The 25,927-nt window shown below is 37.6% G+C and overlaps 1 protein-coding gene across 2 annotated transcripts in view; it reads left to right on the forward strand.

Moving 5' to 3' along the window:
• Positions 1-25,927, forward strand: part of nnt2 (nicotinamide nucleotide transhydrogenase 2) — a 40,199-nt gene that overhangs the window by 13,081 nt on the left and 1,191 nt on the right. For both annotated transcript variants that reach the window (XM_079446020.1, XM_079446021.1), the window contains 19 exons: positions 638-751; positions 2,053-2,282; positions 2,797-3,014; positions 3,103-3,190; positions 4,791-4,879; positions 4,959-5,146; positions 7,222-7,547; positions 8,152-8,305; positions 9,787-9,948; positions 10,153-10,263; positions 10,725-10,870; positions 11,245-11,440; positions 13,584-13,817; positions 15,751-15,911; positions 16,629-16,808; positions 16,893-17,052; positions 20,056-20,137; positions 21,373-21,491; positions 25,380-25,495. In XM_079446020.1, coding sequence (XP_079302146.1) covers positions 649-751; positions 2,053-2,282; positions 2,797-3,014; positions 3,103-3,190; positions 4,791-4,879; positions 4,959-5,146; positions 7,222-7,547; positions 8,152-8,305; positions 9,787-9,948; positions 10,153-10,263; positions 10,725-10,870; positions 11,245-11,440; positions 13,584-13,817; positions 15,751-15,911; positions 16,629-16,808; positions 16,893-17,052; positions 20,056-20,137; positions 21,373-21,491; positions 25,380-25,495 — 3,063 coding nt within the window. In that variant the 5' untranslated portion in view covers positions 638-648. The remainder of the gene's footprint in view (positions 1-637; positions 752-2,052; positions 2,283-2,796; positions 3,015-3,102; positions 3,191-4,790; positions 4,880-4,958; positions 5,147-7,221; positions 7,548-8,151; positions 8,306-9,786; positions 9,949-10,152; positions 10,264-10,724; positions 10,871-11,244; positions 11,441-13,583; positions 13,818-15,750; positions 15,912-16,628; positions 16,809-16,892; positions 17,053-20,055; positions 20,138-21,372; positions 21,492-25,379; positions 25,496-25,927) is intronic.

Consider the following 25,927-nt stretch of genomic DNA (forward strand, 5'->3'; position numbering starts at 1 on the left):
AGAGACATAAATGTGACCCTGGACCACAAAACCAGCCTTAAGTATCAATTTTTCTAAATTGAGATTTATACATCACATAAATAATCTTGATGTATGGTTTGTTAGGATAGGACAATATTTGGCCGAGATACAACTATTTGAAAATCTGGAATCTGAGGGAGCAAAAAAATAAAAATACTGAGAAAATCACCTTTAAAGATGTCCAAATGAAGTTCTTAGCAATGCATATTACTAATCAAAAATGAAGTTTTGATATATTTACGGTAAGAAATTTACTAAATATCTTCATGGAACATGATCTTAACTTAATATCCTAATGATTTTTGGCATAAAAATTGATAATTTTGACCCATGCAATGTATTTTTGGCTATTGCTACAAATATACCCCAGTGACTTAAGACTGGTTTTGTGGTTCAGGGTCACAAATATGATCTAATGCATCATGTAGGGATCTGTGCAGTGTGTGAGTGTGTGTTGGCATGTTTCCCTGTTCTCTCGTCACTGGTCAGTGATCTCGCGTTGCGGTCCGAGAGCGGCAGGTGTCTTCGCCCGGCCTCACTGCTGGAACATGTGTGTCTGCGTCTGACAGCGAGCGTGTGTGTGTGTGCTGCTGAGACTGTGTGTTTTGTTCCTCAGACGTCTAAGACATGGCGTGTCTGCTGCGCTGCGTGACCTGCTGCTCTGTGCAGCGGCCAGGGAGAAGGTTCTTCCAGACCTTCCCTGTTCTGTATGATCAACAGGCTCATAAAGGTGAGGCGGGCTCCTCAGATCTATAACTCGGTTCATGTGAGGTCTAGAGCCAAACTAGAGAGCTCTCAGAGAGTGTCTTATTTTCAGCTGAAAGTTTTAAGTGATGTAACACATGTGAATGTATCGTTCTGTGGTGGAGATAAGCGAGGTCAGTTAAAGGTGAAATCGAGATGATCTTTCGCTCTCAATGTCCTCGTGAAATGTCCTTATCATTGCATGTCACTTCCCTTTAGTTTATGTTTGTGCGACTCTGCCACTGGATCTCTGCCAATGAGCTTCTAATAATGTCTGCTGCCTCGCTCTGATTGGATGTCGTGATGCCAAGTATGGAGAGAAATGTGTTAGCTGATCCGGCCGTGACGCTAAGCTGCGCCGAACGCCGCCCGTCTGTGTGTGCACTCAATGTTTCCACTGTTGCACTGTGAAATAGATGTACTGTAAAACCTGGAAAACAGCATTGTGGGAGCCACAAAACTATGGATGTTTATTTCAACCACAGAATAAAAATGGAACTACAATGTTTTTCTCAGAATTCAAAGTTTTGTCTCACAATTCTGAGTTCATATCGTACAATTCTGACTTCATATTTTGCCATTCTGAGTTTATACCTCACAATCCCTGATTTCATATCTTGCAATTCTGAGTTTATCGCAATTCAGAGTTAATTTCCCGCAATTATGAGTTTGTATCTCACAATTCTGAGTTTATATCTCAATTCTGAGTTCATATCTCGATTCTGAGTTCATATCTTGCAGTTCTGAGTTTACATCTCGCAATTGAGTTTATCGCAATTCTGAGTTCATTTCCCGCAATTATGAGTTTATCGCAATTATGAGTTCATATCTCTTGATTCTGAGTTCATATCTCGCAATTCTGAGTTCATATCTCTTGATTCTGAGTTCATATCTCGCAATTCTGAGTTCATATCTCGCAATTCTGAGCTGAATTGTGAGGAGAAAAGACAGAATGGTGAGATAAAAAGTCACAATAATTTATTTTTTTTAAATTAATATACTTCCATAGAAAAAGGCTTCACAGAGCCTCTGAATAATGTCTTATTAAATAGGTTTTCCTATTTAATTTATGGTTGGGTTTAGGTTAGAGTTAATCTATAGTAATTCTAAGTAGATTGTGTATTTTCTTTTCTGAAAATACTGTAAATGGTATTTGCTGTCCAAAACTCACCACTACAATGCTGGAGTGTTATTGGTGGTTGTTTTTTAGCACATTACTATGCAGTTGCTCGGTTTTCTGGGATGTTCCTAATGTAGGTGTTTTCTTCCTCTCTGTGTGTGTGTCAGGTGTGCGATATAAAGAGGTGCTGGTGGGCGTTCCTAAGGAGATCTATCTGAATGAGCGGCGGGTGGCCGTGTCTCCCGCGGGCGCAGAGTTGTTGGTCAAACAGGGCTTCAGGGTGCAGGTGGAGTCCGGCGCCGGACGCGAAGCCAAGTTCTCTGACGATCAGTACCGGGCCGTCGGAGCCCAGATCACCGACACCAAGGGAGCATTTGGATCAGATCTGGTCCTGAAGGTGAGAAACATGTCTGTTTAAACCAGGTTCAGGCTGCTATATAAAACTATAAAGCGGTTTATGTCCTTCAGCTGATGCATAACCACAGCAATTACACCTGCTTTGGTACTGATGTGATACAATGGAGTTTAGCCCAATTCTGAGTTCATTTCTCAATTCATATCTTGCAATTCTGAGTTTACATCTTGCAATTCTGAGTTCAAAGCTCAATTCTGAGTTTACATCTTGCAATTCTGAGTTCAAAGCTCAATTCTGAGTTTACATCTTGCAATTCTGAGTTCAAAGCTCAATTCTGAGTTTACATCTTGCAATTCTGAGTTCAAAGCTCAATTCTGAGTTTACATCTCAATTCTGAGTTTACATCTTGCAATTTTGAGTTCATATCTTAATTCTGAGATCATGTCTCGTAATTCTGAGTTCATATCTCGTGAACATACCTTAACACTGGCTGTTTCAGCTCATACAATGAGTGTTTTTGTGTGGTTTAATGATTGGCATCTGACGTGTGTCGCAGGTTCGAGGGCCAGTGTTTAACGAGGGTTTGAAGGTGCATGAGGCAGACCTCCTGAAGCCCAGATCCACACTGGTGAGCTTCGTCTACCCGGCGCAGAACCCCGAGCTGATGGACAGACTGAGCAAACAGCAGTGTACGGTGCTGGCGATGGACCAGGTGCCACGGGTCACCATTGCACAGGGATATGACGCGCTCAGCTCCATGGCCAACATCGCAGGGTGAGACGAGACCGCTGATCCCGCTCTGTGTGTGTGTGAGATCTCTGTGTGATGATGATAATCTCATTCATAACGCTCTCGTCTGCAGGTATAAGGCTGTGGTTCTCGCAGCCAATCACTTCGGAAGGTTTTTCACTGGTCAGATCACAGCGGCAGGAAAAGTTCCTCCGGCGAAGGTACAGAACACGTCTGTCCAGGATTATTATAGTTAACTAAAACTAAAGCTAAAACCATAAAATGTAAATTTGTTACTTCAAGTAAAATAAATGTTTATTAAATTTAATCTCTTAACTGTCATCTAATCATGACAAATATATGTGACCCTGGACCACAAAACCAGTCATAAGGGTCATAAATAAGAATAAATCATGAATAAATAATCTTTTCATTGATGTATGGTTTGTTATGATAGGACAATATTTGTCTGAGATGCAACTATTTGAAAATCTGGAATCTGAGGGAGCAAAAAAATCTAAATATTGAGAAAATCTCCTTTAAAGTTGTTCAAATTAAGTTCTTAGCAATGCATATTACTAATCAGAAATGAAGTTTTGATATATTTATGGTAGGAAATTTACTAAATATCTTCTTGGAACATGATCTTTACTTAATATCCTAATGATTTTTGGCATAAAAGAAATCTACATCTTAACAGGAGTTCTGACCTTTGTCACTAAAAGTGACTTTTTCCCTATCACATTTTAGAAATCATCATAAAGTATATATTAATTGAAAGCTTAAAACCTCAAAATTCATCATGTGGAAACCATTTTAAAATCAGACATTGCATTACCACAGAAATGGTACTTCAAAATCATATTACAAAATGTATTCGTTCATGAATTACTGTATAACAATTTAAGTTTGAATAGTGCACTTTTACGTCTATGTTAAAAAATGGGGGGATTAATTTTTTATTTCAGATAGTTTCCAAAGTTTCCAAGGCAAAATTTCTTATTTTCATTTCAACTTGATGTACTAAAATAACTAAAGCTAAAACTGAAATAAAATAATCAGGAATCACAATATGGCCTAATGTGATTATACTTAAAAAGGTCACAGGACGGTAACATTTGGAATATTATTTAACACATTTAATATACAGATTTGACTAGTATTGTATTTTTACTAATATTTTACTAGTATAGATTGTACCAGTATTTGTACAAGTTTAAACATGTTATTATTGTATCAATAAAATCCAATACTGACCATGTGATAAATTCAGTATGTGAATGCATTGAATTTAACATGTATTTAAACTCTTCCTTATTCTTCCCTGTAGAGTAAGGTTTGATTCCCAGAGAATGCATGAACTCCAGAAAAATAAAAATAAATAAATAACCTACACTGTAAAAAAAAAAATTGAGCAAACTTAAAAGTTTAAGGCAACCAGCTTCAGCAGGTTTTTTTGAGTTTTCTCAACTTGTTGTTTTAAGTTTATGCAACAACTTTTTTTTTTTTTTTTTTACAGTGTAGAAGTCCTATGAATAAATCATCTGCCAAATACATACATGTAAATGTAATATTCCACTAGAACTGATGTTTTACTATTACAAATATTTTTTTTCTGTGAAATGTTTTGTTTTAAAAATCTTTATTTGGAATGAATGTCACATGATGCTGACATTCAGACACTTTTAAGTGTTACTTAACTCTCCAAATATACACAAACAGGTGAATAAATAAGGCTTTTGCTAATTGAATATGATTTCTCAAGCTTTCACAGAAGCATTAACAAAGTAAACATTACTAAAGGGAGCGGTGTGTGTGTAGGTGCTGGTTATCGGTGGCGGTGTCGCGGGTCTGGCTGCGGCTGGAGCTGCTAAATCAATGGGTGCCATAGTCAGAGGATTCGACACCAGGTGTGTGTGACGTTGCTTTATCAATCTGAACCTGAGATCAAACTGAAGCCGTTCTGACTGTCTGTGTGTCTCCTGTTAGACCGGCAGCACTGGAGCAGTTCAAGTCATTCGGAGCGGAGCCGCTGGAGATCCACATCGCCGAGTCGGGCGAAGGGGTCGGAGGATACGCCAAAGAGATGTCTAAAGAGTTCCTGGAGGCAGAGATGAGTCTGTTTACCAAACAGTGCAAGGACGTCGACATCGTCATCAGCACGGCTCTGATTCCTGGTGAACACAGCATAGAAAACGAATTATTTGTACTGTTTATTTCTTATTGTTTACAGTCAAACCAAAAATAATTCAGAGATATAACTTTTGATATTTTTTTAGCAGTGGGTGCAGGACATTGTAGTTCATTTATGTAAGTGAGGATAGCACTAAAGTAAACTGTGACATAATACACCCAAAAATTCTTCATACAGTGGACTACCAGTAAAAATTTGGGATCAAAAACTCACTTTGAGCTGAGCATGTTTTGCTGAAGTGTTTTTCCACCACAGACTGAACTAAATGAAGCATTGCTTGGTAATTAGTTGAGCTAAATTGGTTTTATCTAATTGTGTTCTTAAATTTAACAGCTGACAGCTATTCAACACAATTCATTACATTCCTTTCTATCAAAGTTATCTGACTTTATCAAGATCAATTTGTTCTGACGCAGTTTAACTCTGAGCTCTTCTCATTAATTTATTACGATTTTCTAAACTATAGTGAATAAACTGTGATATAATGTGAGAAATGATGAAGGTGTCTGAATAAATTTTGGTTTGACGGTAAGTGTAATTCGCTCATGTTATGCTGGAGTCATGTTGCATTTGACATTTGAATTTTTAAATTCATGAAGTCGTGGCATTAAATGTTGCATGCACTGCAAAAACAAATATCTTCCTCAGTATTTTTATCTTGTTTTCCAGTAGAAACATTTAAATGTCCTTAATTCAAGATACATTTGCTGGAGATAAAAAATGATTGTTGAATGAAGTCTTGTTTACTGAGAAGCTGAACAAAATCAAGTGAGTTTATGATTAAAATGAGAACAAATGGGGAATGAAAGCTTGCTTTCCTTTTGAATTAAGTTGATTTTTCTGAGCCCATTGGCAGATATTTGTTCTTGTTTTAATCATAAACTCACTTCATTTTGATCAGTTTATCAGAAAACAAGACTTGTTTTATTATTTTGTTTCTCCAGTAAATGTATCTTAAGAATCTTTGTACATTTGCACTGGAAAACAGGACAAAAAAACAGCACTTTTTTGCTTTGTGATCAGAATTCAGAAGGTTCAGTAAAAAGTTATTTCCATATTCTAGTGTTTGTGAGCAGGGATATTCAAGCCAAAAGCTTTTTTTTCTGTAAAATGAATTATGTCTTGTTGCTAATACAAGACATTCACATTTAGAGAAAATATTGAAATATCGAACGTTTTTACCGGCGTTAAACTATCAAAAGTGGATTCGGACAAGCTCTAAGTGCACCTTAGATCGTTAAAACAGGGCTAGACCAGGTTTTAGTTGCTCAATTTGCGTAGTCGTTTTTATTTGCCTCACAATAGCAAAGCTCCTGAACACACCTTGTTTTCAGACCAGCACACCCATGTTCGCACAAAAGTGCATTTGCTATTTAAACAACGCTCCGCTGGATGTGAAAATGATAACTGCGTCAGGCTGAAACTAGCAAAAACGCTTGCGTCACGCCTGGCATCACATTGTGCCGGGTGTATTATAGGGCCCACTGTGTTCTGTTCAGTTTATTCCTTACATTTTTATAAGTTTTAAAGGGTTAGTTCACCCAAAAATGAAAAGTAGCCCATGTTTTACTCCCCTTCAAGGCATGCTCAGACGAATCCAATCGGAGTTATATTAAAAATTAAAAAAGGGTGACCGGTGTTTTGTTTTGCTCACTCTCTCCTCCACACTTCCGCGTTCATCACTAATCACCGAGTGAAAGTGAGAGAAAAGTGTTTATAACGTTTTAAATATGGATATTTTTCATACAAAAATCACTACAGGAGGCCTTTATTCACTTCCCGGAGCCATGTAAGGCACATTTTATTATGGATGGATGCACTTTATTTGACTTCTTTTGGACTGTTGAACAAAAACACCCATTCACTGCCATTATAAAGCTTGGAAGAGCAAGAATAATTTTTAATATCACTCCGATTGGATTCGTCTGAAAGAAGAAGTCATATACACCTAGGATGCATTGAGGGTGGGTAACTCATGGGCTAATTTTCATTTTTGGGTGAATTAACCCTTTAAACTACTCCTCATAAACCCTAGTTTGATCAGCCGTGTGTGTTCAGGAAAGCGTGCTCCGGTGCTGATCAAGCGTGAGATGGTGGAGAGCATGCGAGATGGGTCGGTGGTGGTGGATCTGGCGGCGGAGGCCGGAGGAAACATCGAGACCACCAAACCCGGAGAGCTGTACCTCCATCGGGGTGTGACACACATCGGCTACACGGATCTGCCCAGCCGGATGCCCACACAGGCCAGCTCGCTCTACTCCAACAACATCATCAAGCTGCTGAAGGCCATCAGCCCTGATAAAGAGTTCTTCCACTTTGAGCCCTGCGACGAGTTCGACTACGGGACGCTGGATCACGTGATCAGAGGGACGATGGTGATGAAGGTGATCGAACCCAAATAAACTAAAACTTCCTCATTATATACATTCAAACCAAAAATGATTCAGACACCAGATATTATTTTACTAGTGGGTGCAGGATACTATAGTTCATTTATGTAAGTGAGGATAGCAAAATAAAATAAACTGTGACACATTACACCCAAAAATTCTTCATACAGTGGACTACCAGTAAAAATCTGGGATCAAAAAGTATTCAGACACTTTGAGCTGAGCATGTTTTGCTGAAGTGTTTTTCTTTAATTGCTAATGCGATGTTTTTCCACCACAGACTGAACTAAATGAAGCATTGCTTGGTAATTAGTTGAGCTAAATTGGTATTATCTAATTATGTTCTTAAATTTAACAGCGGACAGCTATTCAACCCAATTCATTACATACCTTTCTATCAAAGTTATCTGACATTATCAAGATCAGTTTGTTCTGACGCAGTTTAACTCTGAGCTCTTCTCATAATTTATTACCATTTTCTAAACTATAACAAATAAACTGTGATTATGTTAGAAGGTGTCTGAATACATTTTGGTTTGACTGTATTTCATCTGTTTGATTGTGTGCGTATATTCATGTTTTATTTTTCTGTTTGCAGCAAGGTAAGAATCTTTTCCCTGCGCCGCTGCCAAAAACCACTCCGCCGCCGGCACCCACCAAACAGAAGAGCGTCGCTGAGCTGGAAGCTGAGAAAAAGGTGGAAATCTCCCCTTTCAGACGCACCATGACATCAGCGGGCGTCTACACAGCAGGTCAGAAACCAAACGAGTGAATGAGCAAATTAATGAAAGGTAGGGATGCACCGATACCATTTTTGCAGAACCGATCCGATCCCAAAAATTCTGAGTATCGGCCGATTCCTATCCGATACCAGTGTTGTTGTTTTTTTTTTTTTTAAATCAATGTCGAATGCCTCAGTGTGGTGATCTGACCATTACTCTTTTGTGTGTTAAACACAATCTACTAAATATAGACAACTTAATTTTAATGAAAAATAACAAATTAAAAATTATATCATCATAATCTATGACAAAAATACTATTACATTTTTTTTTCAACTGCTTATACACATTTTCAAAACCTCTTTTTTTTTTCAAAACTTTACACACAAATCCAAGAATTGCACACAAAATGCAAAATGCTTCACATTTCTTGCAAAATGAAGCAATGCATTCAAAATATCACAAACACATCTCAAAAACAAACATTTGCAAACACCTTTGCCATAATATGAATCCCTGTTAGATGTTTGTGTGTTACATAGAGAACTGTTGTGTTTGTTTTGCAAAAAATGTTTTATGAAATTGAAAACTGAGTCAAAAGAATTAGAATTAGTGTATGGTTTTGCAGATTAATGAAAGGATCAATGAATGAATGCATGAGTAAAGGCATACATGAATAAACAAGCCATTGAATGAATGAATGAGCGGATCAAGAAATGAATGCATAAATGAACGAATGGATGGTTGAACAAACAAATGAATGAACAGCCCAGTGAATGAATGCATGAATATTATAAATCAGGACAAAACTAGTATAGAGTTATTTTGTATGTTTTTATGTATTTTTGTATGTTAATAATTAGAAATTTGTGTTTATCGAATGTTGAATCTGTATCTGCTGTGAAATCGTCTGTGTGGCTGATATGGCAATAAATTTAATGTGACCCTGGACCACAAAACCAGTCATAAGGGTACATTTTTTGAAATTGAGATTTATACAACATCTGAAATCTGAATAAATAATCTTTCCATTGATGTATGGTTTGTTATGACAGGACAATATTTGTCTGAGATGCAACTATTAGAACATCTGGAATCTGAGGGAGCAAAAAAATCTAAATATTGAGAAAATCTCCTTTAAAGTTGTTCAAATGAAGTTCTTAGCAATGCATATTACTAATCAAAAATGAAGTTTTGATATATTTACGGTAGGAAATTTACTAAATATCTTCATGGAACATGATCTTAATATCCTAATGATTTTTGTCATAAAAGAGAAATGTATAATTTTGACAATGTATTGTTGGCTATTTCTACAAATATACCTGTGCTACTCATGACTGCTTTTGTGCTCCAGGGTCACAAATAATGAATAAATTAACAACAAACTAATAAAATTTACATAATTAATGAATGATTGAGGAAAAAAACTAATGCACAAATGAATGAAACACTGTTATGGAGGAACACTCTCTCTCTCTCTCTCTCTCTCTCTCTGTGCTGTTGTGAAGGTCTCTCGACCGTGATGGGTTTGGGTATCGCCTCTCCTAACGCTGCCTTCACTCAGATGGTGACGACCTTTGGCCTCGCTGGAATTGTGGGATATCACACAGTGTGGGGCGTGACTCCGGCACTGCACTCGCCGCTCATGTCAGTGACCAATGCCATCTCAGGTGAGATCAGAGACACCTGATCGTGTGTGTGTGTGTGTGTGTGTGTGTACTGATGTACTAATGTGTGTTTGTGTGTGTGTGTGTGTGTGTGTACTGATGTACTGATGTGTGTGTGTGTGTGTGTGTGTGTACTGATGTGTGTGTGTGTGTGTGTGTGTACGGATGTGTGTGTGTGTACTGATGTGTGTGTGTGTGTGTGTGCAGGTCTGACGGCGGTGGGTGGGCTGGTGCTGATGGGTGGAGGTCTCACACCATCATCTATCCCTGAATCTCTGGCGCTGCTCGCTGCATTTGTGTCCTCCATCAACATTGCAGGTCAGAGAGGAACCAATCTGAGAATACATCCCATAAACCACAACATATCACAACAGCCCATAAACAAGCAGTCCCCGACCTTTATGACATAAACACAATATTCAAAGACTCCCTGCTTTATATAATAGTAACTATAACGAACATTGGGAGTGTCAATGTAGGTGAAATTAACCACGATTCATTTTGTGATTTTGTAATTTTATTTTCAAGAACTATATATTTGTCAGCAAAAACTGGTTATTGAGGGCGAAAAGAAATATGATTTTAATTGGCGTCCTTATTATATATATTTTTAGCATTTTAATGAAGTTAGGTTAATATTAAATATTAACTCCTGGTTGGCGATCTTTTTTTTGTTGTCTTTTCATATTACACATATTTAATCTATGGCTTTCACACAGTGCTGAGAAGCACAGATCACACACAGCACTGATGCCTGATCTGCTTGATCTGCTCTTCAGGTGGGTTCCTGATCACACAGAGGATGCTGGATATGTTTAAGAGGCCAACAGACCCTCCGGAGCACAACTACCTCTACTCTCTGCCCGGCCTGGCGTTTGTGGGCGGATACGGGGTGTCTCTGGCTGGAGGATACAGCATCGAGCAGGTGCTGCGTTTGTGTGTGTGTGTATGTGTGTGAGAGTCATGTGACTCTATAATCAGAGAGAGATATGAGAGAGAGTGTGTGTGTGTGTGTGTGTGGAGATGATGTATCTACCCTCAGGACTGAATCAGTGTGTGTGTGTGTAGATGATGTATCTGGGCTTGGGTCTGAATCAGTGTGTGTGTGTGTGCGTGGAGATGATGTATCTGGGCTCGGGTCTGAATCTGTGTGTGTGTGTAGATGATGTATCTGGGCTCAGGTCTGAATCAGTGTGTGTGTGTGTGTAGATGATGTATCTGGGCTCGGGTCTGAATCAGTGTGTGTGTGTGTGTAGATGATGTATCTGGGCTCGGGTCTTTATCAGTGTGTGTGTGTAGATGATGTATCTGGGCTCGGGTCTGTGTTGTGTGGGCGCTCTGGCTGGACTCTCGGCTCAGGGCACCAGTCGCCTGGGTAATGCTCTGGGAATGATCGGGGTGGCCGGAGGAATCGCAGCTACGCTGGGTGCTCTGAAGCCCTCGCCTGAGCTCCTGTCACAGATGTCCCTCGCCATGGCCACAGGTGGAACTCTGGGTAAGAACTCATTCCTCCGCCGCTCTGGATTATTGCTCAGACTCAGACTGAAGTCCCGATCACACTCACCTACAGATCGGCTGATTTGCAAAAAAAGGCATAATAGGACTTAATTTGATGATGCAGAGTTCAAAAATATCAATAAAAACTTTCCATCGTGTACAGTTTTTCACAAAATAAGGCAGACATTTTTCAAATTATACATTTGTTTCAGGTTAAATGCATTTATCAAAAGCAGTCAAAGTCTTAATTTTAAGTCTGGGTTTTAATGACAAAAAGAAGTCTTCAAAATGTCTTGTTTTTCTTGCAATCAGCAAAGAAGTGGAAAAATATGTTTAAATACTCCATTTAATGTCAAAGAATGAGTTTACTAATAAGCTCTTTTTTCACAAAATCTGTGATTTCTCTGGCAGTTTGGATGCTGTAAAAAGCAGAAAGCATCAGGCTCATGTTTAAATTTTCTTCTTTCTCTAGCCATAATTCTGACCTTGAAATCAGGATTCGGCATGAAATAATCTCATACATGCGAAAATGGACTGAGAATTGATCAGATATTTGTAATCTGGCTCAGATTCCCATAGGAATCACGTGTCTGTGCTATTTCTCTACTGATTAAGGCAGAATACAAGACTTCTTCACCACACAAATGGGTGTCCAAAGCAAAAATGATACAAATGGATCATATTTAGTGAGAAAAAATGAAGTGAAAGAGCAAAACAGACACTATTCTTGGAATCAGCAGTTCAAAATTAGTAAGAAATTAGTATTTGGTATTGACTGACAGCTCTCGTGTTGCCATGTTGAGAGAAATCAGGCGTAAATGCAGTAAGTGCACTGTGTGAACATGATCTTAATGTAGTTCTAGACTAATTATGAACATATATTTACTCATCTCACCTGCACCAAAACACATTCAGTGTTCCTCAAAATCAATAAAAACAGTCAAATGCAAACTCAGAATATTATACAAAATTATACATATTCATCTTATTGTAAATAAGATGAATATGTATCCAATCCCATTTTATTAGCTAATGTCTATGCTACTGACCATGATGATCCAGTTCAACCTAAGCAAAAATGACACATTTGTGTTTGATTTTAGTTATTGCTGAATAGTGTTGAACTTTCTTCTCCTGCGTCACATTCTTCATGTGATTAGTTTACTGTACTCTACTGTACAGATGTGAATCTACATTTCCTTCAGCCTGAGGCGCATTCATTTAACTTTTGTTGTGAAAGAGCTTTTACATTTGTAAAAGAACAACTTTTTTATATTAAAAACAAACAAGCAAACCCTGCCCAAATTGATAAATTAACTCAAAAGTAACGTAACACATTACTTTCCATAAAAAGTAACTAAGTAACTTAATTAATTATTTTTTTAGGGAGTAACGCAATATTGAAGTAGAGACAGACACGCACTACTTTTTTATAAGCTGTCGACCCAAAAAAACTTAATATGTGACCCTGGACCACAAAACCAGTCTTAAGTCGCTGGGGTATATTTGTAGCAATAGCCAAAAATACATTGCATGGGTCAAAATTATAAATTTTTCTTTTATGACAAAAATCATTAGGATATTAAGTAAAGATCATGTTCCATGAAGATATTTAGTAAATTTCTTACCATAAATATATCAAAACTTAATTTTTGATTAGTAATATGCATTGCTAAGGACTTAATTTGAACAACTTTAGAGGTGATTTTCTCAATATTTAGATTTTTTTGCTCCCTCAGATTCCAGATTTTCAAATAGTTGTATCTCAGACAAATATTGTCCATCATAACAAACCATACATCAATGGAAAACTTATTTATTCAGCTTTCTGATGATGTATAAATCTCAATTTCGAAAAATTGACACTTAAATTAAATTGACACTCAAGAGCTGATAAAATGTCAAAACTGTAACTTGAATGCAATGTAAGTCGCTTTGGATAAAAGCGTTTGCTAAATGCATAAATGTAAATGTAATGTAAATGTTTTGTGGTCAAGGGTCACATGACACGTTGCACTGTACTTTTGTGTCCTGTAAAGCTCGTTTTTTGGGGTAGACAGCTTATAAAAATGTGACTTGATTTGACTTGTGACCTAATCTGCTTTATCACATTGATTGTGTGTTTTATGTCACATCCTCAGGTCTGACCCTCGCCAAGCGCATCGAGATCTCGGATCTGCCTCAGCTGGTCGCTGCGTTCCATAGTCTGGTGGGTCTGGCGGCGGTTCTCACCTGCGTTGCCGAGTTTATGATTGAGCACCCGCACCTGGATGCCCATCCGGCCGCTGGCGTGCTGAAGATCGTGGCGTATCTGGGCACCTACATCGGCGGAGTGACCTTCAGCGGCTCTCTGGTCGCCTACGGAAAGTTACAAGGTGGATTTGTTGCAATAAAACACAAAATAGCATCTGATTTTAGTCGGGATCTGCACTGTAAAAAAAATTCTGTATATTTTACAGTAAAAAAAGAGCAGCTGTGGTTGCCAGAATTATACCGTAAAAACTACGGTAGCAACATTTTAGGTTTTACGGTTTTAACTGAAATTTACAGTTAAATACCGTAATTTCATTAACTGATATAATGTTAATATACCAACCAATTGAAGTACTGAAATCTGTTTTGTACCTTTATAATACGCCGATAACCACCAAAAGCAGGTGGTGATGAGAAAGTCACATGATGAACCAAAGCCTATCGCAAAAAGCTTTTAAATACTAACATATATAGAAGGTGCATAGTGTCAAACTAGGGCTGTGTATTGGCAAGAATCTGGCGATACGATACGTATCACGATACAGGGGTTGCGATACGATATATTGCGATACTGTAAGCAAGGCGATATATTGGGATATTTCTTAATTTAGGAATAGGATATATTTTTAGGAAAGCTGTCATTAAGAGCACACCACTATATGCAAATCTTAGCAATAAATAAATAAATACTGTTTAACCAGAACACACTGGGATCTGCGTTTGCAATTATTAGTCCCTGTAACATTCAATGTTATTGAACCACTTTTTGTGCAGTACAACGAGTCAAGGGGGACAAATTAAAGTGCTTGCAGGATTCTTTAGTTTAATGTATAAAATGTATTTTATAAAAAAGACCATGTATATTTTTAGACCCTGCTTTAAAAGGTTCACAGTTTAAGTTTACAATTGTAATATACAATGTCATAACATTTTGATCTGAACAAAAAATGACATTAATTAGTATTAATGAAAAATAAAGTGCTTGCTGGATTCTTAAAGAAAACAAAACAAATACAGATGTTTAACATTCTCAGAACCTTTCAACTTGTATTTCACAGGTTTTTCAGTTTGTATTTATGTTCTGCGTGGAATCGCCGAGACCGCGACGCGAGCACCGCCCAACTGAACAAAACGCCCCCAACACGAGAGAAAGCTGCAGCCGCGCAGCAACCCTGCCGCCCGCCGCGCCCCGTGCAAAGGCTTTTCACACAGGATGCGGCAAGCGGTGGGACCGTAGTGGCACCGGTGCTGCGGCCCCGGAGCGGATGTTACCAAGCCCAAATGACGCCACACTTCAGCTTTGTACACCGAAACGGGAACTGGAACAATTCTTTTATCCTCCATTACTGGCAGCGAACTATATTAACGCTAACATTAGTGGTGTGCTCTAATGCTAGTATTTCCTGTCACTGTTTAAGTTCAGAGATGAAGACTGCTATCTAGCTGTCGGGATATGATTTTTTTTTTTAAAATATCGATATTCCGTTTTTGAGAATCAATACAGTATCGTCAAACAAAATATCGCAATACTCACGTGTATTGATATTTTCTTACACCCCTATGTCAAACCCTAAACACCATCATGGTAACACACATGAACCTGAAATAATGCAATAAACATTAATCTAACAACATTAGATGTAACATACAACCCTAGTGTACAAAACTGATAAGAAAAAATTAAGAAGAAACATAGTTATTTCAACAACAACAAAAAACATCAGATTTGAAATGGGAATGTCAATTATACGATAATTTACTGTAAATTACACGTTCTTTTCACTTCCAACTACGGTATACTACTGTAAAACTACATGTGATGTCCAACACAGTTTTTCACTGTATATGGTAGGGGAACTTACCGTTAACCATTTAACAGGTTTTTACTGTAGCATTTTTACAGTCTTTTACTGTTAAATTCATGGTCATTTTTTACAGTGTGCTCTGCGTGTTTCAGCCTGAATGTCTCTCAGTTGATCGTCACTGTGATTTTATTCGTCATTTGCTGCTGATCTTAGTTCATTGTGATGAGGATGAACCTGTGTGTGTGTTCAGGTGTGTTGGACTCGTCTCCTCTGCTGCTGCCGGGGCGTCACATGCTAAACGCGGGTCTGATGGCGGCGTCGGTGGGCGGGATGGTGCCCTTCATGATGAGTGACAGCTTTAACACGGGCATGGGATGCTTGCTGGGTGTCTCCGGCCTCTCCACCGTCATGGTGAGCTCAAACTCACACACCAAAACACCCTAAAATAGGGCCTTATGAAATCTGTTTTATTTTTTCCCAAATTCCGTTTTTTCCGTTTAAATTTTTATGGATTCCATTTTTAATGGCAAATTATATTTTATTAATCAAAAAGCAAGTCTAATTAAAGGGTTAGTTAACTCAAAAATGAAAATTAGCCCATGTTTTACTCACCCTCAAGCCATCCTAGGTGTATATGACTTTCTTCTTTCAGACGAAACCAATCAGAGTTATATTAAAAATTATCCTTGCTCTTCCAAGCTTTATAATGGCAGTGAATGGATGTTTTCTTTTTCAATAGTTCAAGAGTAGTCAAATAAAGCGCATCCATCCGTAATAAAACATGCCTCACACGGCTCGGGGGGATGAATAAAGGCCTCTTGTAGCGAATCAATGCATTTTTGTAAGAAAAATATCCATATTTAAAACATTATAATATTTTTTTTCCATATCGCCCACCCCTATTGTAACTACATGTTAACTAGATGTCTACTAACTAGGTTTACGAGACTGTGAATCCTTGGTTCTTCAACGATAAAAGAAAATTAAAATAAGAAAGACTCAGATTTTTTGTTATTAGATTTTTCATGCTGGGAATCCCTAAACACAGTGACTGCCGCAGCAGTCCATCCGAACCCATTATGGGAAGGCCTGAGTAACACAGGTGTGTTTGTGTGTGTGTGTGTGTAGGGTGTGACGCTCACCGCAGCCATCGGAGGAGCCGATATGCCCGTGGTGATCACGGTGTTGAACAGTTACTCTGGATGGGCGCTGTGTGCCGAGGGATTCCTGCTGGACAATAACCTGATGACCATCGTGGGCGCTCTGATCGGCTCGTCCGGTGCCATCCTGTCCTACATCATGTGTGTGGTGAGTGACCGAGAGCACACTGCCATTAACCAGAGATGATCATCCAGCTCTTCTTCTGATGTGTGTTCTTCTGTTCTTCTGCAGGCCATGAACCGCTCGCTGCCAAACGTCATTCTGGGAGGATACGGAACCTCGTCGACCGCCGGCGGGAAACCCATGGAGATCACTGGCACACACACCGAGGTCAACGTGGAGCAGTCGATCGAGATGATCAAAGAGGCCAACAGCATCATCATAACACCTGGTGTGACACACATATATACACACACACACACACACACACACGTTTGTTTTTGTGAATTGTAGGGACTCTCCATAGGTGTAATGGTTTTTATTCTGTACAAACTGTATTTTCTATCGTCCTACACCTAAACCTACCCCTTACAGAAAACCTTCTGCATTTTTACTTTCTCAAAAAAACTCATTCTGTCATTATACAAATTTATGTCCTCATATGTCACAAAAACACGCACACACACTCACACACATACACGCACACAAACAAACAAACACACACACACAAACAAAGACAAGCACTCTCTCGCTCGCACGCACGCATGCACACACAAACAAATACGCACGCACACACACACAAACACGCACTCACACACACACACACACACAAACAAAGACAAGCACTCTCTCGCACGCACGCACGCACGCACGCACGCACACACAAACAAATACGCACGCACACACACACAAACAAACACGCACACACGCGCACACACACACAAATACGCACGCACACACACACACACAAACAAACACGCACACACACACACACAAACAAGCACACACACACAAACAAACACGCACTCACACACACACACACATACATGCACGCGCACACACACACAAACAAACACACACACACACAAGCAAACACAAGCACTCTCTCGCACGCACACAAACACACACACACACACACACAAACAAAAACGCACACACACACACACACACACACACAAACACTCTCTCTCTCACACATACACACACACACACACACAAACAAACATAAGCACTCTCTCGCACGCACACAAACACGCACACACACACAAACAAACACGCACACACACACAAATTCTTCTTTCTCAAGTTGTTATAAACCAGTGTGTGTTTCTGGTCCCCACTGACTTCCAAAGTATTTTTTTTGGTTTGGTTCTAACATTCTTCAAAATACTTTCTTGTGTTCAACAGAAAAAAGAAACTCATACAGGTTTGGAACAAATTGAGAGAAAGCAAACAGCAGAATTTTTGGGTGAACTGTCCCTTTAAGCAGCATTAGCAGTGTTGGTGCTGTATTTTCATCAACTCATCCTTCAAAAGCAAAAACTGCTTACAGTGATTCACTGACAACAGAAGTAAATGTGATAAACGCAGTGAAGTTATGGCAGCCTTGAAACGTTAAAGTCACAAAAATCATTCCTTCATATTGTGACGCAAGGATCTGAATTTTTTAAATATATATTTTACTCACAATTTCCATCTGATACAAATATATTACAGGTTTGTATAGTTGCTATAAAAATGCTCATAGAGTTTTACAATTTTATGAATTTACATGACTTTTCCAGGTCTAGAAATACCTTTTTTTTAAGCAGTTTTTTACGAGTCTTCCTGTTATATCCAGGTTTTCAATGTGAATCCTGATTATTCAAAGACAAAATCATAGAATTAAAATAATAAATATCTTGATTTTTACTTATTTTAATGTTTGTTTTGTCTTATTTTAAGTAATTTTACGTCATCTTGAGGTCTCTTGGATGAGAATCACTGCTTTAGACTAGCAGTTCTACAACAAAAACTATGATTTTGACATCTGTACAGCTCAAATATTTGGAGCGCCTCATTTCTGGCCATGAATCATGGAGGTGTATGATCTCTATTCAGTTTAAGTGCATTACTGTTAAAATAGTTTTTGGGTCTTCGTTTGAACTGAAGGATGAGTTGAAATGATCTTCTGTGGAGCATCAGATAAAGTCACCGAGTTCTGAAGCTGTTTCTCAGACGTTTGAACGCATGAGGTCAGTGTTTGCCAAAGGATGTGTGTGTGAGAGTGTCTCTCTCTCTCTCTCTCTCTCTCTCTCTCTCTCTCTCACACACACATCTGTTTCCCTGCTGTTTTCCAGACACACCTGCAGAAACACTAGACGAAGCATTAAGCTCCACAGACACAATCAACTACAAACGAATCCGTCGGTTTAATTTGTGTAGTTTTTTCTTAATCCACATGGTTGTAAAGCAGCTGCACAGAAATTCATAATGTTAATGTTTCTAATATCTTAATGTCTCACAGTCACAGTTCAGAGCTGGACGATGGGATAGTGTACATTTAGAGACGATATAAACATTAACCAGATGAGATTTGCTATTAGTACATATGGCTTAATGTGAGTATATGTATACAGCTAAAATTTCCTACCGTATATATATCAAAACTTAATTTTTGATTAGTAATATGCATTGCTAAGAACTTCATTTGAACAACTTTAAAGGTGATTTTCTCAATATTTAGATTTTTTTGCTCCCTCAGATTCCAGATTTTCAAATAGTTGTATCTCAGACAAATATTGTCCGATCATAACAAACCATACATCAATGGAAAGATTATTTGAAAGAAAAACTGAAACTGGTTTCGTGGTCCAGGATCATATATAGATACAATAGTTATAGCCATTGAATTTGTGCTGATATTGAGCATTATGAAATCTATTTTGGCTTTGATTTATACCATTTTGGTGTCACGACAAACTAATTATTATTAACTGATGAGTATTGCATGATTTAAATAATGCATATTAGTTTATTCCTCTAAGCAGTTTCATCAAGTCTTTAATTGTTTTAATACATAAAACGCCTACTTTAGTCTCAAATCAAATCCTAGTTGAGAAATCTGACCGAGAGGAACCCGAGCAGCCTGGAAACACGGGTCACACATGTGTGCGTGTCTCGTCTCCACACGCGATCGTCCTGTAGGGAGACATCTGGAGTTCAGGAAACTCTGCAATCTGAATGCAATCAAATGGATTTCCCTGAAAGTCAGCACACACGCGGCCGATGACACAATTCTCCACGCTCCTCCAGTTATTAGCAGCAAACCTGAAGCAAATGTGGATTTTGAGACATGGAGTTTGGGGGATTCCTCGCTGACCTCACAGCGCCTGAGATTCTCAGAAAATACACACGATTAATAACCCACATGAATCTGTGTGTGTGTGTGTGTGTGTGTGTTCTCTCTGCGCAGGCTGGGGTCTGTGTGCGGCCAAGGCTCAGTATCCCATCGCTGACATGGTGAAGATGTTGACAGAGCAGGGCAAGACTGTGAGGTCAGACGCATGCTCACACACTAGTGTTTAGGTCTGATCACACACTGCAAAAAATGGCTCATTTAACTTAGTATTTTTGTCTTGTTTCAAGTCAAAACATGTAAAAATTCTTAAATTACGATGCATGCACTAGATAAGCTAGGGTGACCATATTTTAATTTTCCAAAAAGAGGACAGTGGGGGTTAAAGTACCCCCAAAGTAGCGCAATGACCATATCCCAAATCAAAACTATGTCCTTTCCATACCTAAAATACATATTTTACAGTCACCATTTTGCAGATTGATCTTTTTTTTTGTCTTGTTTCCAGCCAAGATATCTACAAATTCTTAAATTAAGAAGGATTTTCTAGACAAGTAACAATTATTGTCTTGTTTTCAAAAAAAAACAAGTCAAAATTAAGTGAGTTTTTGCTTAGAACAAGCAAATGGGGTAAGCAAAATAATCTTGTTTTCTGTTTGAATTAGCACAAAAGTATGTCACGCAGGTATATTTGTAGCAATAGCCAACAATACACTCGTATGGGTCAAAATGATAAATTTCTCTTTTATGACAAAATATTAGGATATTAAGTAAAAATCATGTTCCATGAAGAAATTTTGTAAATTTCTTACCATAAATATATCAAAACTTAATATGCAATGCTAAGGACCCTCAGATTCCAGATTTTAAAATAGTTGTATCTCAGCCAAATATTGTCCTATCCTAACAAACCATACATCAATGGAAATAAAAAAAAATTTCATAAAGAAATTGACCCTTGTGACTGGTTATGTGGTCCGGCATCACAAATTATGTCATTTTGCTTATCTAGTAAATGCATCTTAATTTAAGAATTTTTAGATGTTTTGACTGGAAACAAGACAAAAATACTAAGTAAGATAAGCCTTTTTTCTGCAGTGTAATAAGTTCCAGAAATAACAGCATGCCTGATTCTCACACTTCACGTCCAGAGTTTTTAATGTCTTGAGCACTTGGCAGGTCAGCAGTGTAATTCTGTTAAAAAGAAGACAAAACACATCTGTGTCTAATAAAAAAAAAAAACACTGACAATATGCAACCCTTCTGTAAATAAAGAGTGAAAGTGTAAAACATTCTCAGAGTATTTACATCAAAGCGACGCAGATGGTGAATTTACAACATGAGGGATAAACTCCCATCTGTTCTGATGTTGAAAAGTGAATCATTCTGATGTAAACCTGATAAAATAAGGATTATTATGCGTGCGTCTCTCAGGTTTGGGATTCACCCGGTGGCGGGCCGCATGCCAGGACAGCTCAATGTGCTTCTGGCCGAGGCTGGCGTCCCATATGACGTTGTTCTAGAGATGGACGAGATCAACGAAGATTTCCCAGGTCAGATTCAACAGCCAACAGCTGATGTGTATAACTCCAAAGACACACATTGATACTTCAGTCTTGTTTTTCCTATCTGGTTTTTCTTTATTTTCCCCTTTTATTTTATTTGCATAAATCAAAAATGTTAATTAAGTGCTATGCATTAAGGGGTGGTTTCCCGGACAGAGATTAAGCCTGGTCCTAGACAGGTTTTTCTACATACCGAGGTCCCTAAATGGAGACTGTTAGGGGGTTCGAGGGCATGCTCCCCTGAGAAAATGTCGATTTTTCTGACCTACATGCGTGCATTTTAAGATGTTTTAAGGCTCATAAATTGGATAACAATATAGGTTTAAAACCAAGTCAGAGGGTAGTATTATCATAAATTATTTTTCAAGATAACAGATTCTTAAACATGAGAATCAGATTAAATATTTAAATAAATGATCCACGTTACAAACTGGAAATAGAGAAGATTTACTTATTTTCGACAATGCACAATAACATATCCCAAACAGGAATGGCCTTAATTAAGAAATACACTATATTGCCAAAAGTATTGGCACCCCCCTTCTAATGAACATGTTTGACTACTTTAGTAATTTTCATGAGAACAAATCTTAATGTTTAAGCATATAATGATATTCTAGGGACTTGTGTGCTTTTAATTTTATAGCAACAGTTTGGACAGAACCCTTTTCTATTCTAACATGGCAGTGCCTCTGTCTTTAAAAACTGTATTTCCATCTCTGTTGCAACAGTTTTGGACGTGTCTAAAATGACTGTACCCTTATACAAGTCATTGGTGTTTGGTGATGAGTTTTTGGCTCAAGGTCTGCATTTAAAGAATCTTTGTGAACCGTGTCTTATACACTGAAGTACTGTCATGTTAGAATAGAAAAGGGTCCTGTCCAAACTGTTGCTATAAAATTAGAAGCACACAAGTCCCTAGAATATCATTATATGCTTAAACATTAAGATTTGTTCTCATGGAAATGACTAAAGTAGTCAAACATGTTCATTAGAAGGGGGGTGCCAATACTTTTGGCAATATAGTGTATTTCAAGGATTATTTCCATAATCATCTTTCATTCTCTTTATCACGTATGTCTTTATCACTCTTTCCATGTATCTATTCCCTTCCCAAAGCTGAGCTTTGACTGATACAGTCTTTTCATTATCGTCTGTGTAAATGAAGATCGTAAATATTGGGTCAGCTGATATTCATGTTGAATCATTTAGACAAAGGATTTTACTGAAGGCTACCAGGATAATTATGAGTTTTTTTTATGCATTCACAATTTGTGCACTCACTTTATTAATCCTATGCCTAATGATGAAAACAGATTCGTTAATGTCTCTTGCCTCATCACATTGACAATTATGAAATAGTATTAGACTTAGTATAAGCGGAATTAGACAAAAGTTTATTAGTTTAAATCCCTGCATATTTCTGTGGTCGTTTAACATTTCTATCGTAAAACAGCAGCCAAATAGGAAATATTTGGTTTAGCTACGTACATCTTGCACTTCATAACTGTCTGAGGCATCGAGCTGGATTTTTACACTCAGTGCCTGTGAACATAAACCCAGCCTACTTTGATTTGATTGGCCATCATCACTTTGACATTGATGAGCGCTGTAAGACCGCTGAGGCATCTCAGATGAGATGTTATCTTGGCTTTTTATCTATGCAGAACTAATATAAGGCAATTATTTTACAACTTCTGTTATTGTAAAAATACAGAGTCCGGACCTCGGGGACCTCAATGGTCCTAGACTAAAATAGCCCTTTAAACCAGATTAAAAGAAATCTGCTTTCTCTGTCATGGCTTTAAATAGTCTTAGACTTAGTCTGGTCCAGAATTTAACAGGCAGATTTCCTGGAGGAAGACTACCCTAGTGAAAAATAAATATACTTTAATGTATTTGAAATACATTTATTTCATGCAGAGTATACACTTTTGTTTGTAAACAAACAGTACACTTTAAATATTTTGCATATATTATACATAGTCTGATGTTATTCAAATATCGTACAATCCTCATCAAAAGTTACATTAAAACACATTTTAGACTTAATATTAGGAAAAGTGCGTTGTGCACAAGTAATAGTTTAATTATAATTTTTATATCAGTAAGTATCTGTCAGTAAATATGTTAATAGGTTTGAACTATAAATAAATGTATTTTAAATATCAAAAATGTTAGCTACTTCAGGACTAAATTGAGGCTTAAATCAAACCTACCAGGAGGCAGGTTTAACTTCAGATTAACGTTGTGTCTCCAGTCTTTAAAGCTCTACAATCTGTTGCTGCACATCTGTTTTTCTGATGAATGATGAAAAATATTAAATGATTTTCATAGTGATTTTGTTGGAAGGTTAGATTTTTGTGATTTATTTATTTTATTTTATTTTGATTTACTTTTTGAAAGATCAAAAGTATAAACATTACAGATTTATTTTCCTCTATACTGTCATTGATCATAGTCCTAAAAGATGTAGTGCCAATATAATTCTGGTGTGTGGTGGTGTTCTGGAGCACTATGGCTGCCGTCGCATCATCCAGGTGGATGCTGCACACTGGTGGTGGACGAGGAGACACCACCCCTCACAATGTAGAGCGCTTTGAGTGCTTAGAAAAGCGCTATATAAATGTAATGAATTATTATTATAATTCTGACCATGTCTCTCTCAATAAAACAACTGCTTTATGTATAACATAATAATAATAATAATAAAAACGTTGCAAAACTGATAACAACAGCTGATTGCAAGAATAGAATTCATTGCTAAGACATATCTATTCAACACTTCATGTGTGCAGTTTACTTTGCTGTGCTTACTTTAAAAATGTTTTCTCTTTTTAAGTAAGTTTTTTTTTGGGGGGGGGGGGTTGCCGCTGCTATTGTTTTCTTTGGATTTGCTTCTCAGTTCCATACAATTAAGCTTTTCTTGGTTCATTCGATGTTTTATAGGCAACCTCTGTCGCACTAATTCAGATTAACACAGCTGGTTTTAAATTAATCTAGTTTATTTTAGTTTAGGACTCGAGTTAGTAATCTGTATTTAGTCTGTGTTTCAGAAATCCATTTTTAAAACCATGATTAACTATTCTAAATTAAGCCTACTCCTGGCTTAATTTAAACCTTGTTTGGGAAACCACCCCTATTAGTATTTAAATAACTATTCCAACTATTACATCAACTCTGAATCTTTAGTATCTGTCTACACTACTGTTAAAACAGTAGTCTCTTTCAAATCAAGGCTGCATTTATTTGATAAAAATATAATACAAATTGTGAAATATTATTATAATTTAAAATATAAAATTTCCTTGTGAATATACAGTTAAAGTGTAATTTATTTCTATGATCAAAGCTGTATTTTCAGCATCATTACTCCAGTCTTCAGAGTCACATGATCCTTCAGAAATCATTCTAATATGCTGATTTGCTGCTCAATAAACATTTAATTTTAATGCATGCAAGTTTTAATTTCTTTAAAAAAAAAATATGACTCAAAGTTGTGAAATGATAGCACATGCAAAGTCTTTTTTTTTTTGAGGTGCAGCTCACGCACGCAGTGTGAAGTGCGTCTCCTATCTGTCAGACAGATGAGCCGATGATCCACAGACCGCAGTAAAGTTGTTTGGCAGCGGTCAGGACACATGTGGACTCTGATCTTTGTAATAATTCACTTTGATTATGTAATTGTGCATAGACATGCAACATATCCCAGCAACCCCGTGTTGCAGCGACTGGCGTCTGTGCGGTCAGAGTCGGGGGGCAGCATGTGTTTTTGTTTAGCTGGTGCAGATAAGCATGTAGAGCAAGGAGAAACCCGATCCCATCGCATGAGAGCGCCTAATAGACCTTCTGATTGTTCTCTCTATGTCTGTGCAGAAACTGACCTGGCGCTCGTGATCGGGGCCAACGACACGGTCAACTCGGCCGCACAGGAGGATCCCAACTCCATCATCGCCGGGATGCCTGTGCTAGAAGTCTGGAAGTCCAAACAGGTGAGAGGTTTACTGTAACTATTAAAACTGTCAATTAATTAAATTATGTGGCAGTCGCAAATTAACCACACATCAATTTTGGTTGAGAAATCACCCTCTAAAAGATCATTTGAAGTCATAATTGTGTTAAAATGAGAAAAGCATTAAATATACATTACAAAAAGTAGCTTCAGAAAGAAATATTTTGATTCAACATTGCATAATGATAATAAATTGGGTATTAATGTTTTTTTATATATAGTGCTGTCAAACGATTAATTGCATCCAAAATAAAAGTTTATGTTTACATATTATGTGTGTATATTTATTATGTATATATAAAGAAACACACATATACATATCATATATAAATATATGTAACATATAAACGTAACATTTTTCTTAAATATATACATGAATGTGTGTGTATTTATATATACATAATAAACATAC

The sequence above is a fragment of the Barbus barbus genome (assembly GCF_936440315.1).
Source record: "Barbus barbus genome assembly, chromosome: 22".
Classification (NCBI taxonomy): Eukaryota; Metazoa; Chordata; class Actinopteri; order Cypriniformes; family Cyprinidae; genus Barbus; species Barbus barbus.